The following is a 14,721-nucleotide window of genomic DNA, read 5'->3' on the forward strand; positions in this document are numbered from 1 at the left end:
TATATATGTAGGCTACTCAATATATATTGTGGATATTGATTCTAATTTATAAATAAAGACTTTTAAAAGTGTTTAATTTTAATGCCAAATCGTGTAACTTCCGATGTTTTTCTACCTGTTTGTGGCTGGCTTGACGCATCTTAAAAAGTGACGGATCTGTGTTGTTGGCAAAAAGCTCATAGATGCGAGCCAGAGAGCTGCGGAGAGCGTCAAACCCCGGACACGGGAGTCTGGGAGGAATAAATGGGATTGTTTGAGGTCACAGCTGGAGAAAACACATGAAGGAGTTAAATAATGTTATGACTATCTGGTGCATAGGCTACATAAAATATTGTCTCCAGTTCGTGACCATCTAAAGAAGTCACCACTTTGTTGCATTAAAAATGTGCTTTTAGTTTTAGATTGTGCAAATATGGGACCCAATCCGAGTTGTCTCCCTCCCTCCCCCCCCCCCCTTGCAAGTTTGTGACATGCATTAGCCTAGTTATTGATGAGAAATTAAGACTTTTATTTTAGAATGAGCGTCACAAACTTCTATAAATCCATTATTCTAATAAAATAGATCAATACAATTCTGATGTCATTACAACCTGTAAACTTGTTTTTAAAATACTGGGGACAGCTGTTGAATTGCTATTAGGATACACTCAAATTAAGTATTTAAAGCTACGGTCCTCTCCTTAATAATGGCAATTTGTTTCAGTTACCCAACATGACCCTGATGAAGGCCACAAGCCAAACACGTCTAATAAAGTTGTTCTATACAGGCCTACTACATCTTTGTTCCCACACTTACAGTCTGCACCCTGCAACTGGAGCTGCTTTCTCATCTTGTTATAGTCGTTGAGTCAGTCACACAGGAAGTATAGAGATGGTAAAGATAGAGATGTTTTTAAAGGGCAGGAAATTCCTTTTATAATATAAAGAGACAGAAGTAGGCTAAGTAAAAGTAGGGTCAGAAGTTGCAGTTTAACACTTCCTTACAACCCGTTCAAGTTCAGAAGAAGCTGTCCCTGAGATCACACAAACAGCTGTGGTAACTAACTCCGCACAGAGGGAAACGTTTAAGTGTCCTTAGATGCTCTGTATTATTTCAAATGTCGCCCCAAAAGATAGGACAGGAACGCGCGCACGCACACACACACACACACACACACACACACACACACACACACACACACACACACACACACACACACACACACACACACACAGACATCACAGTTTTTTAGTTATAGGCTACTTCTACTTCACTACAATTAGAATATTTTACTTTTACTCTAACTAATTTCACAGTTGTAAACATAAACATTCTAAATGTTTCCCAGTTTATTTCCTATATTTAAGGTTCCTTGGTTTTAGTGTCAGTGAATGACTGAATGAATCAGCTGACAGGAAGTTAACAAGGACCCAGGCTGTTGCCTAGCAATGGAATTCCATTGAATAGGTCACTAGTTAGCCTACTTTGCAGATTAAGATTTCACATACAAAACTTGTAGCTATTTATGTAGCCCATGGAAAATACTTTGACTAGACTACTTCCGTTCGACCAGGAGATGGAGCTAAAATACTTTTTTCAGCTATCTGTCTGCAGTCTATGAGCCAGCTCACTGATTTTATTGTAAATGACAAATAGCCTGTAATAAAGTGAATAATGTAGTTAAATAAGTTAAATAACGGTCGGGATACGGGTTTCTATGGGTCCCTAACCAGTTATCTTCGATTTAAAACTGAATAAAAAAAAAAAAAAAAACTGCACTGTAGGCTACTGGGACTATGACAGTTTGAAAAACAAAGTGTGAGAAAGTCATTGTATGTATTAAGTAAATGATCAGACGATTGTAGCCTACTGTGTGAAACTTGGGTTATTGTGATAATGATAAAACACAACAAGGGTTGACTTATTGAAAATAATATAAGATTCTCTCTGTTACGTTTATGAAAAACAGCCACATGTCATATGTGATAGCCTATTTACTGTTGGGGACAATTGGACAAATGATATGGATGACTGTCACTGGTTGAGACTACACAAAGACAGCCAGAGGCAGCTACGGGAAGACCGGAAGTCGAAGGATTTTGGCTTCAAAATAATAGCACAGAAAATATAATAATCAGTTACATTATTCATCCCTGTGAGGAACTACGCTGCCTTATCTACCTAGCTAGTGTTATTAGGACATGAGGGCATATTAGTCTTTTTCTTAAGGACAATTTGGCGTTAACTCTGACTGTGTGGTTTTGATTATATGGCCACAAGACCACTCGTACGTACTAGCATACTATTGCTTATTTTAGGCGCAAACAGGCAACCACATAATGGGCTATGTGTTCAAATGTTACTTCTAGTCTACCATGTAACCCACGAATATGTTATATCCATCTAGATAGAGAAGTGTATAGATTAGTCGTACTTTGTGGCTTTTATTTTGAAAGATCTCACAGGAAGACCGTTTTTAGTGACGCACCTTGACAGGTGTTGACAGTGTGCCTCACTTGACCGGTGGAGCAGAGGAGCGCAGCATCGCACAGAGCTTGTAACTGAAACTACATCTGACTGCGGTGCTGAAGTTTTTTGGATCTCAGACGTGCGGTATATACTCGCAGGTGATTTCTTCTTCTTCGGGAGGAATTACTATCAACATTTAGAGCTGCTCTTCGACACTCAACTAGTTTGAAGCTAAATGACAAGTAGGCAGCGAAACAGAACCACTCAGTGATACACGGGGCACTATGGAGATCAATAAGGGATTACTTCGCTGTAAGATTGTTGTGGTTGGCGATACGCAGTGTGGCAAGACGGCTCTACTTCACGTTTTCGCCAAAGACTCGTACCCAGAGGTAAGTGACAGTATTTCATAAAGATAAACACAATGAAGTCCCTGGAACCACACGGCACGACAACGTATCTATCCAGCCGGACATTTCCAGGAAAACTTAAAAACCTTCTAATAGCATCTAAATTGTGGGAACTGACTGATGACACACAATATGTTAATCATATTTATTCATTCTAATGTGGTTTTGCTCCTTTCTTATTGACTTCCTGGAAATTAGACCGGAATGGTGCCCAAAGATGATTTCTTCAGCCAGGTTAAATGTCTTTCTCTATAATAGAATTTTGCTTAAGCTTTGCAATCCATAATGTATAAAAACACACTAAATGAAGACATTTTCAGGCTTCGTTCAGTGCCCAGTTGCCACAGAAATCTGGGCTCTGTGCGCTTTTGCGCATCGCGCGCATCAGCGGCTGTATAGCCTACCGTCAGTCGGTGCAATGACAGGTCTTTAAATAATTACTGTTTGACCAAAGCAACAACCACAACTGCCTCTAATCAATACGCTTAATCTCTATTTGTGTGAGACATGCAAATAATTAAATGTAAAATTATTTTCACGTGGGACTTAAAAACTCTAAATGTCTGTGATATTAATCAAGATAAAATAATCTGCTGGACTAGTTAATCTTAAATATTCACGGCTCAACAATAAGGACGTTATCAGGTACACTAAAGGATTTTACCCTTAAACCTTACATATTTTGCAGCTAACATATAGTGTTCAATGAGCTATATGTGTTGTGGTTTTGTCTACGCTTACAGTATATTGACGATAATCCATTAATAACAACGGGAAATATAATTAATTGGCAGATATTGTATTAATAATAACAAAAATACTGTTTAATAACCGGAAGTAGAAGAAAGACTAAAATACTCTCTGTACTTGTAGAGTTTATTTTTCAACTGAAACTCGTGAAGGATAGGGCTTGTTGACCAAAATCTATGAATTTTGAAATAGGTCAAAGCTCAGTATTGGGCCTCATCTACACACACACACACACACACACACACACACACACACACACACACACACACACACACACACACACACACACACGCATCTGTCTGACGCCTCTGATGTTCATGAGTGCACTATCATCTCTACTACAGCTGACTGAAATAATGATGAGAATAATGATGAAATGTTTTCTTGTCTACCTTACCTATGTATTGATCTAAATTGAATTTCACAATGTACACAACACCCCTCTGAGCTTTCATCTCATTTTAGCCACATGTCTCATTTCAGAATTATGTTCCCACTGTGTTCGAGAATTACACAGCCAGCTTCGAGATCGACAAACAGAGGATCGAGCTCAACATGTGGGACACTTCAGGTAGGACGCGCTTGGGTTTGGTTTCACCCCTTTTGTGTGGAAAGATTCTCATGCCAATGTGATGAGTGGTGCGCCGCATCATTGGCCCGTGATGAAGTTCGTGTAACAGGCTCTCCAGATTGGAAAGCAGCTGACTCCTCGAAGCGTTCAACAACATCCAGGCTGTGGGCCAAGAACATTAGCAACCACAGCTCGAGTGTTTCAGGATAATCTGTTAGGACTGAACAAGAACTAATTCACCATTAGCAGGCACATAACTTCATACAGTGTTTATATAACATCAGTCCTGTCACCACCTTTAGAGTTAATTTGACACGTGTTGGTTTTGAACAGCTTCTTCAGTGTTATGTCAGCTTTGTGAGAGGATAAATAACTTGTCATTCACATGCCTGCTCCAAGTAGCTGTCAGTAGCATAATCATCACTTATAATCACTGCATACATTACTTTAATACAGTTACAATTTGACGTCATGATCAAATCCATGCAACATGGCAGGTTTTCCAGCGTTAAAACAAGTGGATTTTGTTATTTTGAGTTGTTTGTCCACTCATAGTGCTGATATGCCTTTGGGGCAGCTGTGAAGTTAACTCTAACTCCTTGTTCTAATGTCATAAAGTTGATTTTGCATTATGACATTAGACTTAAACAGCTGAAAGTTTGTGGAGCTCAACAGTCAGATTCATTCAGTCGCCAGATATAAAGCTAACTTTTTCCCTTTGTCAGCCTTTAGGGCCTTTTCACATTTAATTTCCACTTTCATAACAACACCCGAAAACTTGTTCACACACAACCACAGAGAGCAGCTTTAATGCGCAGCGTTCCATTAACCTCCACCCATGCAGCAGACGTACAGAAAGACCAAGACAAGCTAGACAAGTTGGAGATTAAGAGCTGCAGCTTCTGAGGCTGGTGATGCAGTAGGTGAGGCCACTCCACTGTGTTTGAACAACACCCTCTGAAATTGCTGGTTTTTCTCTCTCTCTCTCTCTCTCTCTCTCTCTCTCTCACGCACGCACGCACGCACGCACGCATGTACCCACACACACACACACACACACACACACACACACACACACACTGCTGTGGTGGATAACAAACACAAATACACTAAAGGAATGCTTAAACAGTAATTTACTCCACCACACAAAACAATTCAATTCATCTTGTTGTGTGAATCATGTGCCATTCACGACACATTATGTCATATCAATGGCATCTTCTAGCATACAATAGAGGAACATAGTGGACATAGCTCCCCCAGGTGTGTGCTGGTATTAATAAATTGGAAGGTGTTTTCTCAGCAAAGCTTCCCTAAACCTTCTCCATGAATACATTTAATAGAAATATATTTCTATGTGAGCATGTGCCACTGTGAAAGAAAGATTGCTTTTTAAAAAGAAATACGTTATAGAGAATACACACCAGCCAAAGGGATTTTCCTGGCAGAAACGCAGAATATATTAATGTTTTTTTACCGATTTATAAGGCAATAATGACTGATTTATTAGTGTTTATATAACCATTTGCTATTACTTAGAAAATAAGCTAAATTGTACTGAAAGTTGTAGAGATAAAGGTAAAGAAAGAACCTTGGTATTATTTTGTAAAAAAAAGCTTAGTCACGTTCTTGCCAAGACTGTCAGATGAGAAAATCGATACCACTCTCATATCTGTACAATAAAAGACAGCAGCTGGATGACTGGAAGATAACGGGAAAACAGCCTGTTTATTTTTTTAATATAATCAATTGGATTTCGGTCAAAAACAGCACTTTGAGTGATCTAGATTATGACTGGTGATCCGTGTCTGACCTGAGCTGGCTTCCTCCAGCATTAAAAGAGATGTGTTCGTTGCCTCGCAGCGTCCCTGCGAGCTATTCTGGGTCTCTCTCAGGAGACAGGTGCATCGGCACCTACATCAGTATAACCACAATTCCCCCTGGTACCTGCCCCTTTCTACGCAATTACTGAATGGAGGGGGGTTACAGCCATGCTTACATGCTGTAACAGTGGCTGTAATACCCATGAGTTTTTAACTTCTATTCTTACTTACATTTGCTATTTCTTACGCAATCACAGTTTTGTTTGAGTACGTACATACGCCTGCTGATGTGTGTGTGTTAGTGTGAATATTCATAGGCATGTGCAGGCATGCGTAAGAGACAGCCGGGCTAATGTTTGTTAGCATTCAGTTTGTCTGTGTATATGTGCCAATGTACGGCATGGCCAGTGGGTGCAGTTTGCATGACAGCAGGTGACCCGAACCGGTGGAAGAGAGAGGCCATGTCTGAAACTCAGACAACTCGAACAAGCATTATAGAAAAAAAGTAGCATAACAGTTTAATTTAATAACAGTAACAGGCTATATTCAGGGTAATGTTTCAGGCATAGTATATAATTAAATTACTTTAACTGAGAGTGTTGAATTTAATTTGGCGGCAAAGTGGTACCAATTGAATATCAAATTCATTCAAAACGTGCCTCTTAATAAAACAGATTTGTTGGAAGTGGCTTTAGAGCACCAATAGACGCAAATACAGATGATAAAAGAACACAAACAGATTTCAGGCCAGAGCTCCTGTGTGGGTAAGAGATTAGAGAAGGGCAGATAAGAAGATAAGGAGTGTTGTGAGAGTGAGAGAGTGTTGGGCAAGGTGCCAGAACGAGCCTCCGAGCTGCCTGCTCATTGTGCAGAAACAAACAGTGGATTTAATTAATTAATTAGGCACTTGCTGTGTGACCAAACACTTGCCCCCTGTCTACTTCATTCTTTATCTCGCCACTCCACCCACCGCCTTTTCAACCTCCTGCCTCTTTCCTCTACATCCTCACATGCTTGCTTTCAGACTCCCTGCATTGTAGGTTAAACTCTATTTCTTTCTTTTATTCTGTCTGAGTGCCAGACTAATTTCCTCCCTCGACCAACTCTGTGTACATCTCTGTTAGCCTTCATTCTCCTCTCAATCTTTCTGCCATCTTCATCTCTTTGCTTTTCTGTCTTTCACGTTGGGCTGTATGTGACACTGAGTCAGGATTAAGAGCCAGAACAATGTAAATCAAGGTGAGATTCAAAAGTGCATTCTTGGCCTTGGAAACAGCAGTTGACAAACCAGCGTCACCCTTCTCCAACTCTTTATGCGTTGTGTAAATATTAATTAGGATGAGTAATTCAGGTTGCCCAAACCTATCAGTAGCAATGGTGCCCATTCACTCCAGTGAAAATTGCTAGCCTAGCACATACGCCAAAAAGGTTTTCTTGCTTCCTGGTGTGCTACTGCACATGTGCATGTGTTTCTCTCCCTGGCCCTGTCCGCATGTTCCCACTCACATAACCATAGATATTACACTGGGATGATGTCACGCAAATAAAAATAGCTTTTCTTGACTCTGGGAAAGGTTTGCAGATATAAAACCTTTACGGTTTAAAGAAATCATAACAAAAAGAGAAAAAAATTAAACTTGTTTGGGGTCACAAGTGGTTCTTTCATAATGGCAATCTATAGGGAACATTTTTATTTACACTGGAATTAATTGGTAGCAAAGCTGAGTGGCGGCGTTCCAGCTCTCTTAATACATCCATGGTTCTTGTTAGCAAATTTGTGTTGGGGAGATTTTACTCTAACCAAGGAGCAGCGAGTAGCATATCATATCCATCCTGCCTACATCATTTTTGGTCGACAGGAAAGCTGTAGGCACCAGTTATACTTTTTGATGATGATCAAATACATACACTGATGTAACAGTTGCTATTTCTGTAGGTTAAGGTACAACAAGCTGCTTTTCGCCATGTGGCTCTGGCACAACAAGATAAAGTCCTTGTTCTTTATCCACCTACAAAGCTCTGATTGGCTCGGCTGTTTTTGAATAATTAAAGAAGAAAAAAAAATCAAAGATGTTGGTGGTGATTCAGAGGTCTTCCCAAAATCCATCAATCCAACACTCACCCCCTTTACTTTATTTTGTATTTGCATTTAAGTTTCCATTTTATACTACTCTGTGCTGTATGGTGCTGAAAATAATGTGTATTTGAAATCAAAAGCCTGTTGGGAAACATAAAAAAAATTCTGCTCATAACAAATTACTAAAGTAATAAGTCAAATTCTCTTTTGTAAGAAGCTGCCACAATATTTTAATGTGCAATGCGCCTTGTGGAGTCATTAAAAGGCAATTGTTCAATTGTTGATGACCATAAAACAAAAAACTAATTAGACTCGATTTGCAAGCAATGTTGATTATGATGACACAGCAGTTGTGTAGTGAGGGACCTTTTGGTCTCCAAGTGAAATAAATAACAAAACTGTGAACTTAAACGCTGATCCCAACTGACCTTGTGTGCTATAACACAGTTATCATGACTTTTTTTTTTCTCTGCACTTTTTCTCTTCCTCTCTTTAATTTCATTCAGTCTTTTATAATTTTGGCTGCCAACCCCTCACCAGTCTCTTCTTCTCTCTCTGTTTCCATCAAGCCAAGGTCAGGAGTCCCACTATTGGGGCACTGCCCTCTCAGCACTCTTGCCTTTGATAGCTTACCTTGCATTTTCTTTGTCAGTCTCTCTATCTGTCTTTATGTCTCTTCTCTACTTCTCACTCAATCCTTTTCTCATTTTCTCTGAAAATCCCATGCTGCTTCCATCCTTAACCCGGTCTCCTTCAGCAGTTCACATACCACATATGACTCACTCTAATCTGTCTTTATGGGCTGTGACCAAAAAAAAGGCCTTGGTGCTAAGTGTAATTTCGCAAGCATCTGGTCAATTATAACCAATTTGCCAATGTGACTCTCAAAAAGGTCATAAATTAGATTAATATAGAGACTCCAGGGGTGACCTTTCCATTCTTAATTAATTGTCTGTTGCTAATTATAAATATGTCCCAAAATCACATTTCTAGAATAAGAGGTAATTAAATGTTGTGTAATAATATTAAACTGACCTGTCCTGGTTCACCTTCTAACATTATGAGTGCACATGTGAATGACTTGTCAAGCATGAAAGTACAAAGGCATACCGCAAAGCACATTGCACAATAAAAAGATTGAATATATATAAAATGTGGGGAAAGGGAGGCAAAGTGTGAGGTTATTTCTAAACGGATGACATGTATGTGGGTATACTGTAGCTTCTAAATAAGCAGCCATGTAATATATTTGCCAATTCAACTTAAGGTTATAATATGTTAGTGTTGTGTTTATAGCTTGTTTTTGCTGCCCCCGAGTAGGTAAGAAATGTGCTATTGTAGGTTTAAAGGAGTATTCTTATCAACATAGGTTAAATTAATTGTAGTCACATAATTATGCTAAATAATTTGCAACTTCTCCACAACGTAACTGTTTTGTTCATGATGCTGTAACACACAAATAGCAGAGTTAGAAAGTAGAGTTTGAAGTTTTGTTGTCTTGGCTGGATTCTTAAAGAACCAGTGCATTTTACCGGCAATGCAAATAAATTCCATTCTCCTCTACAGTACATCTATTTTCCTCTGTGGCTGGCAGGCCACAAAAAGCGGTTGCAGGATACTCTCGGCACAAAAACGCAAGCTTTCAAAACATATAGGTTTCACAGCTGAGCCTACGAAAGTGTGAGGTAACAGTCGATAAAGCAACCGGCAGAACCTGCAGTGTCACACCTTAAAAGAGTGAGCAACGAAAGGAACGTATCGAGGTTTGCCACCTTGAACTCTGCCCTCCATGTCAGTTTTGAACACACAAGGATGCTTGTTTGCACTCACATGCTGCTCGTTCTGTCACATTCTGTGCAAACATCGCTGGCAGTGGCACTTAAAGACCCTGTTGCATCCATCCATCCCAGGCTGACGGAGTCTGTGGCTGAGATTGCCTTAACAGTCCATCATTCATTCATGAGCATCTTTTATGACCCCAATTACATGTTGGCTCCTTGAAAGCACTACCCCAGATGTTCTCTGAGCGAGCATCTGTGTGTGAGTGGCACCTGGCTCCGTGACAGGAATGAGTGGAGAAAACAGCTTAATGTGTTGAAGCGTTTCAGAGGCTTTTTGGATAGAAGTGCAGCTAGCGGGGGAACTGGGTTTTTAGTCCAAGTGCTGTTGGTTTTTTCTACTAAACATGTACAGGGGTCTGTATGTTTGTGTGAGTAAGCATATGAGTAAGTGCTGTGAGAGATCAGAGGAGTGGTAACATATATAAATAGACAGTGGAGAGACAGAAGGATATAGAGTCTAAGTGGAGTTTTAAGTGCTCAGAGTCATGTATAGGAGAAAACATGGTGGACTAAATGAGTGTCAGTAGGTTTTCATAGTGTGAGACTGTGCCCCAGTCACCCCTGGTCTGGTTTCTTCTGCTCATGCAGCCCATTAGAAGACCATGGGTACATTGAAAATCAATGGCCTAGATGCATCTCTGCTCTCATTCCTCTCCTCTCGTTCTGTCCCTCAGCTACTATAGTGCACTGCATGTGTAACTGAGCAGTCCAAGAGAGACAGTAAGTCTGGATGAACATGCACACAGGAGTGCTAACTTTTATATATGACTTTTGTATAAGACTATCTAGCATCAACAAATACTTATTTATTCTTAACATCTTCTATGTTCTAAAAATGTGATTTAAACTTTCATTTAGGTACAATAGCTCCCTTGCTGACGCAAAAACATTTGCCACGAAAAAAAATAATGAAAAGGATGTCGGCTTGACTACCGTGTTCATGGAAATAAAATATTTCCGACATAGGCATAACAGAAATGTTATCAGGCTGTAGCGATACATAGAAGACTCATTAGTCATGTTCTAGAGAGTGGTTTAACAGCTCAGTTGTTACATGATGTAACTAGAAAAAAGTAATTGGAATTTGTAGTGCACTTTGTTTGGACACAAAAGCACACACACAGGGCACTCAAGGGGTCTATCCATCCACTTAAGACCCTGTCTATCCATTCCCTTATTTATAATGCAAGACGTAGCTATGACCACTCCATTAAACCCCAACACCTCAGCCATTACTGAGAGGGCTGTAGGTGGTCGACGGTGGTGACCCTATTTCTACTGCATTGTTATATACTGTCATTTCTAATGTACAATAGAAAACAAACCCATGTCATAGGTCTATTATAGTCCTGGTTCAAAAGCACTGCTTTAGTTTATTAAAGGTCCCATGACATGGTGCTCTTTGGATGCTTTTATATAGACCTTAGTGGTCCCCTAATACTGTATCTGAAGTCTCTTTCCCGAAATTCAGCCTTGGTACAGAATTACAGCCACTAGAGCCTGTCCCAAAATGAGCTTTCCTTAGTGTGTGCCATTTCTGTGTCTGTAGCTATTGAGGAGGAGAGACGGGGGAGGGGTGGGGGGGGGGGGTGCAAGGTGGAGAGTGGGGGTGTGGCCTTGACCAACAGCCACTTTGCTTGTTTGAAAGCCATGATGTCTCTCTCTTATGGGTGGGCCAAATTCTCTTGGCGGGCAAAGCAGAGAAAGGGGAGGTAACCTTGCTCCTTATGACCTCATAAGGAGAAGATTCCAGATCGGCCCATCTGAGCTTTCATTTTCTCAAAGGCAGAGCAGGATACCCAGGGCTCGGTTTACACCTATCGCCATTTCTAGCCACTGGGGGACCATAGGCAGGCTGGGGGAACGCATATTAATGTTAAAAAAAACTCATAAAGTGAAATTTTCATGCCATGGGACCTTTAACAGCTTTGTAGTAAAAGTGTGTTTGCTACTTATGTTTAGTATAAACTTACTTATTATGATTTCATTTTCATCTCAATCTTTTCTATTGGCTGTATGGCCTTGGAAACTACCATCCAGCAGGTGAAGTGCAGAAGCAGCTGGACAAAATAAACAAGTTTGAACCTCAGGATCAGGGCTGCACACAGGAACATGCTGCTCAGACAGCATATACAATCACAACAGGAGCTGGGAGGGTTAATGTGAAGGGGATATGCACAGATGTCCCCCTGTCATTAATTTGAAGGAATCCTGCAGGATTACTGCTGATTTCAGGCAAAACTCTGCTCACTGGCAGTGCTCTCCCTCTGTGCCAACTGAATCAGAAACATGCAAGAACATCACATAGAATTTGCCACTGAAATCCAGCCTGGAGTTCTGTTACTAGCCTTGGTCTAAATCAAAAACACTTGACTTAATTAAGACTTGAGTAACCTGATTAGACAGAACCTTAGATTAGAGTGAACTTTAGCCTGATCGCTCTTGCTGATGACAACCCTTTCAGTAAACACATTTCATTACCAGTTTAGTGAATATTAAAACAAGGTTGTCTTCATCAATGTCAACATCAGAGATTTCATTCAGCCCTAAAAAAAAAATACACACAGTGTGTGTTGTGGTATGGAAAATCAAAATCTGTTGTCGCACTGCGGACCAGCACATTGTGCAAAGACGGTTTGCCTCTTGATGTGACCGGCATCACCAGGATCACTCATTCCTCCATGCTACGTTTCAGACTATTGTTTGGTATTCAAGCAGAAGAGGTGTGCATGTCAACAAGCACAGTATACACCGGTTACATGAATCCATGATTTATGTACAGCTGAAACGCATTCTTTTCACCACAAAGTTCAATCAAACTTTGTGTTAAATTAAGCACTTGTCTTCTTGAGCTTTGTGAGCCTGCTGTTGTTTAATCGACTTTGGTAACATTTCACATTAAGTGCTGCAGTTTAACATATAATAATCACATTGTAAAAAATACTAATCCTATGTTATTATCACAGAACAGGATAAACTAAACCTAAAATCTAATCTAAATCTAATCTATATAAATCTAAATTATAGTCCTGTAATGTCACATAACCTTTAAACCTACACACTGTGTAATGTTTTGAGTTGATTCTTAGTAAAAAAACCTTTGTTCTTTCACAAATATGTGCTCATTCATGTGTAATTACTTCCACCAACTAATCAAAGTATTCTCGTAAGCGTAGAATCTGACATTCAGAATCATTCAGAACAGATACGAGCGACTCGCTCAAATGACAGCAGCCATGTAGCGCCTCCATCTTTAAAGTACATTAGCCAAAGAGGGACATACCTCCGCATTTCGCCCTCTTACACCTATTGGCACCGCGACGAATGCCAGGGGGAGATTACTCGCCAGGGAAGCGAAAAAGAGAATTAAAACAACAACATGACAGGCAAAGCAACAAGACCAAAGTTAATGTTGGGGTAGCTAGAACAGCTCCGTGTAAACGATGGAGAGAACTAATTTTGGGTTCGGCCTCCGTGGGAGGAAGGGCTAGAAAGCAGTATTCAGTTGTTTGTCATATATAATTTCACAGCTAGATGGGAGAAATTCTTACACAATGTAGCTTTAAAAAGTATCTTAACTCGAGGTCCAATTACTGACTTTTCAAGGAGCTTTCAAACACACCCACAGTCTCCATGTACGACCACCTGTTGTCATGCACCAAAGTTCCACACCTACTGTCTCCATGACACCTAAGCAAACTGATGAAGACCATGAGATGAGGTCGAAAGCTCCCCGAAAAAACTAAGACTTGGACTTCAGTTAAGATTTTGTGTAACTTGTGTATTTTTCAAGATCAAGAATGAATTTCTACACTCGACACGTTGTGAACTTCACACGGCCAGTTTGCCACGCTTGCTTTCTCTTTCTGTAACTTTGTGCTCTCCATGCCCACACCAATATAACCTGGATGACATTCAGGGGCTATTTTTTCAGACTTTACAAAGCTGCTCCAGAGCCATGAAAGACATTATACAACTGTTTTCACAGGCTGAGTACTACTCTCCATAATTAGTGAACTGATCTTTAGTTCAAGGGTAAAAATGTTCCCCTTTATCTTTAAGGTTTTAGTTCCACCGAGACATCACTCCTGAGAAGAAACAAGACACTTACTCATTACCTCAAATAAGCTTAACAGTCCCATTGTATAAAAAGATCATAAAATCAACAATTAAAACGTTTGTCAGAAATCCTTTGTATGACCTGATCTCTCTGGCTCAATGGATGGCTTGTTTTAATCACATAGCAAACAAAATGAGAGAATGGAGAAAAATATATCAGGCATAACATCTTCATGTCAAAATTAGGTGAAATTTGAATGCAATTCTGAACAGGGAGAGAGAGCCAGAGCAGCTCTGCAGGGCGTCTCAAGGTGTTTATGCATATACGCTGAGCGATTATCCATGCTGAGTGTGTGTGAGTGGACTCCATTACTGTTTGCTAATCATCTAAACATACAGGCTGATTTCTCTTGTTGTATTTAGAAGACCCTATTGCCCCCACAGGTCACACAGCATGAGTGTGTAGCAGTACGGCTGTGGGAGGCATTACTTATATTTTCCGGTGGAGGAAGACAAATGCATTAATCAATAGTTTAAAATTAGACTGCCGTTCCCTCTCTGGGTGTGTTTCAGAAATTCAGACCTGGCTGAAAACCCGAAAAAAAGACACTATTTCTTCAGGAGGGCATGACTGTGAAGTTGGCAGACAAAACTGCATAAGAGAGGATTAATAATGATTTTCTTTGCAAACATCTCAAGGGGTGCTTGTGTTCCTTCTGAATCACGCAGAGCCGTGAATAC

The 14,721-nt window shown here is 40.1% G+C and overlaps 1 protein-coding gene across 1 annotated transcript in view; it reads left to right on the forward strand.

Annotated features, from left to right (window-relative positions):
* Positions 1-2,513: 2,513 nt before the first annotated feature.
* The window catches only part of LOC114548223 (rho-related GTP-binding protein RhoN), a 28,505-nt gene continuing 16,297 nt past the window's right edge, over positions 2,514-14,721 (forward strand). Inside the window, exons 1-2 of the mRNA XM_028568038.1 lie at positions 2,514-2,841; positions 4,093-4,180. Coding sequence (XP_028423839.1) covers positions 2,734-2,841; positions 4,093-4,180 — 196 coding nt within the window. The 5' untranslated portion in view covers positions 2,514-2,733. The remainder of the gene's footprint in view (positions 2,842-4,092; positions 4,181-14,721) is intronic.

The sequence above is a fragment of the Perca flavescens genome, chromosome 21, assembly GCF_004354835.1.
Source record: "Perca flavescens isolate YP-PL-M2 chromosome 21, PFLA_1.0, whole genome shotgun sequence".
Taxonomy (NCBI): domain Eukaryota; kingdom Metazoa; phylum Chordata; class Actinopteri; order Perciformes; family Percidae; genus Perca; species Perca flavescens.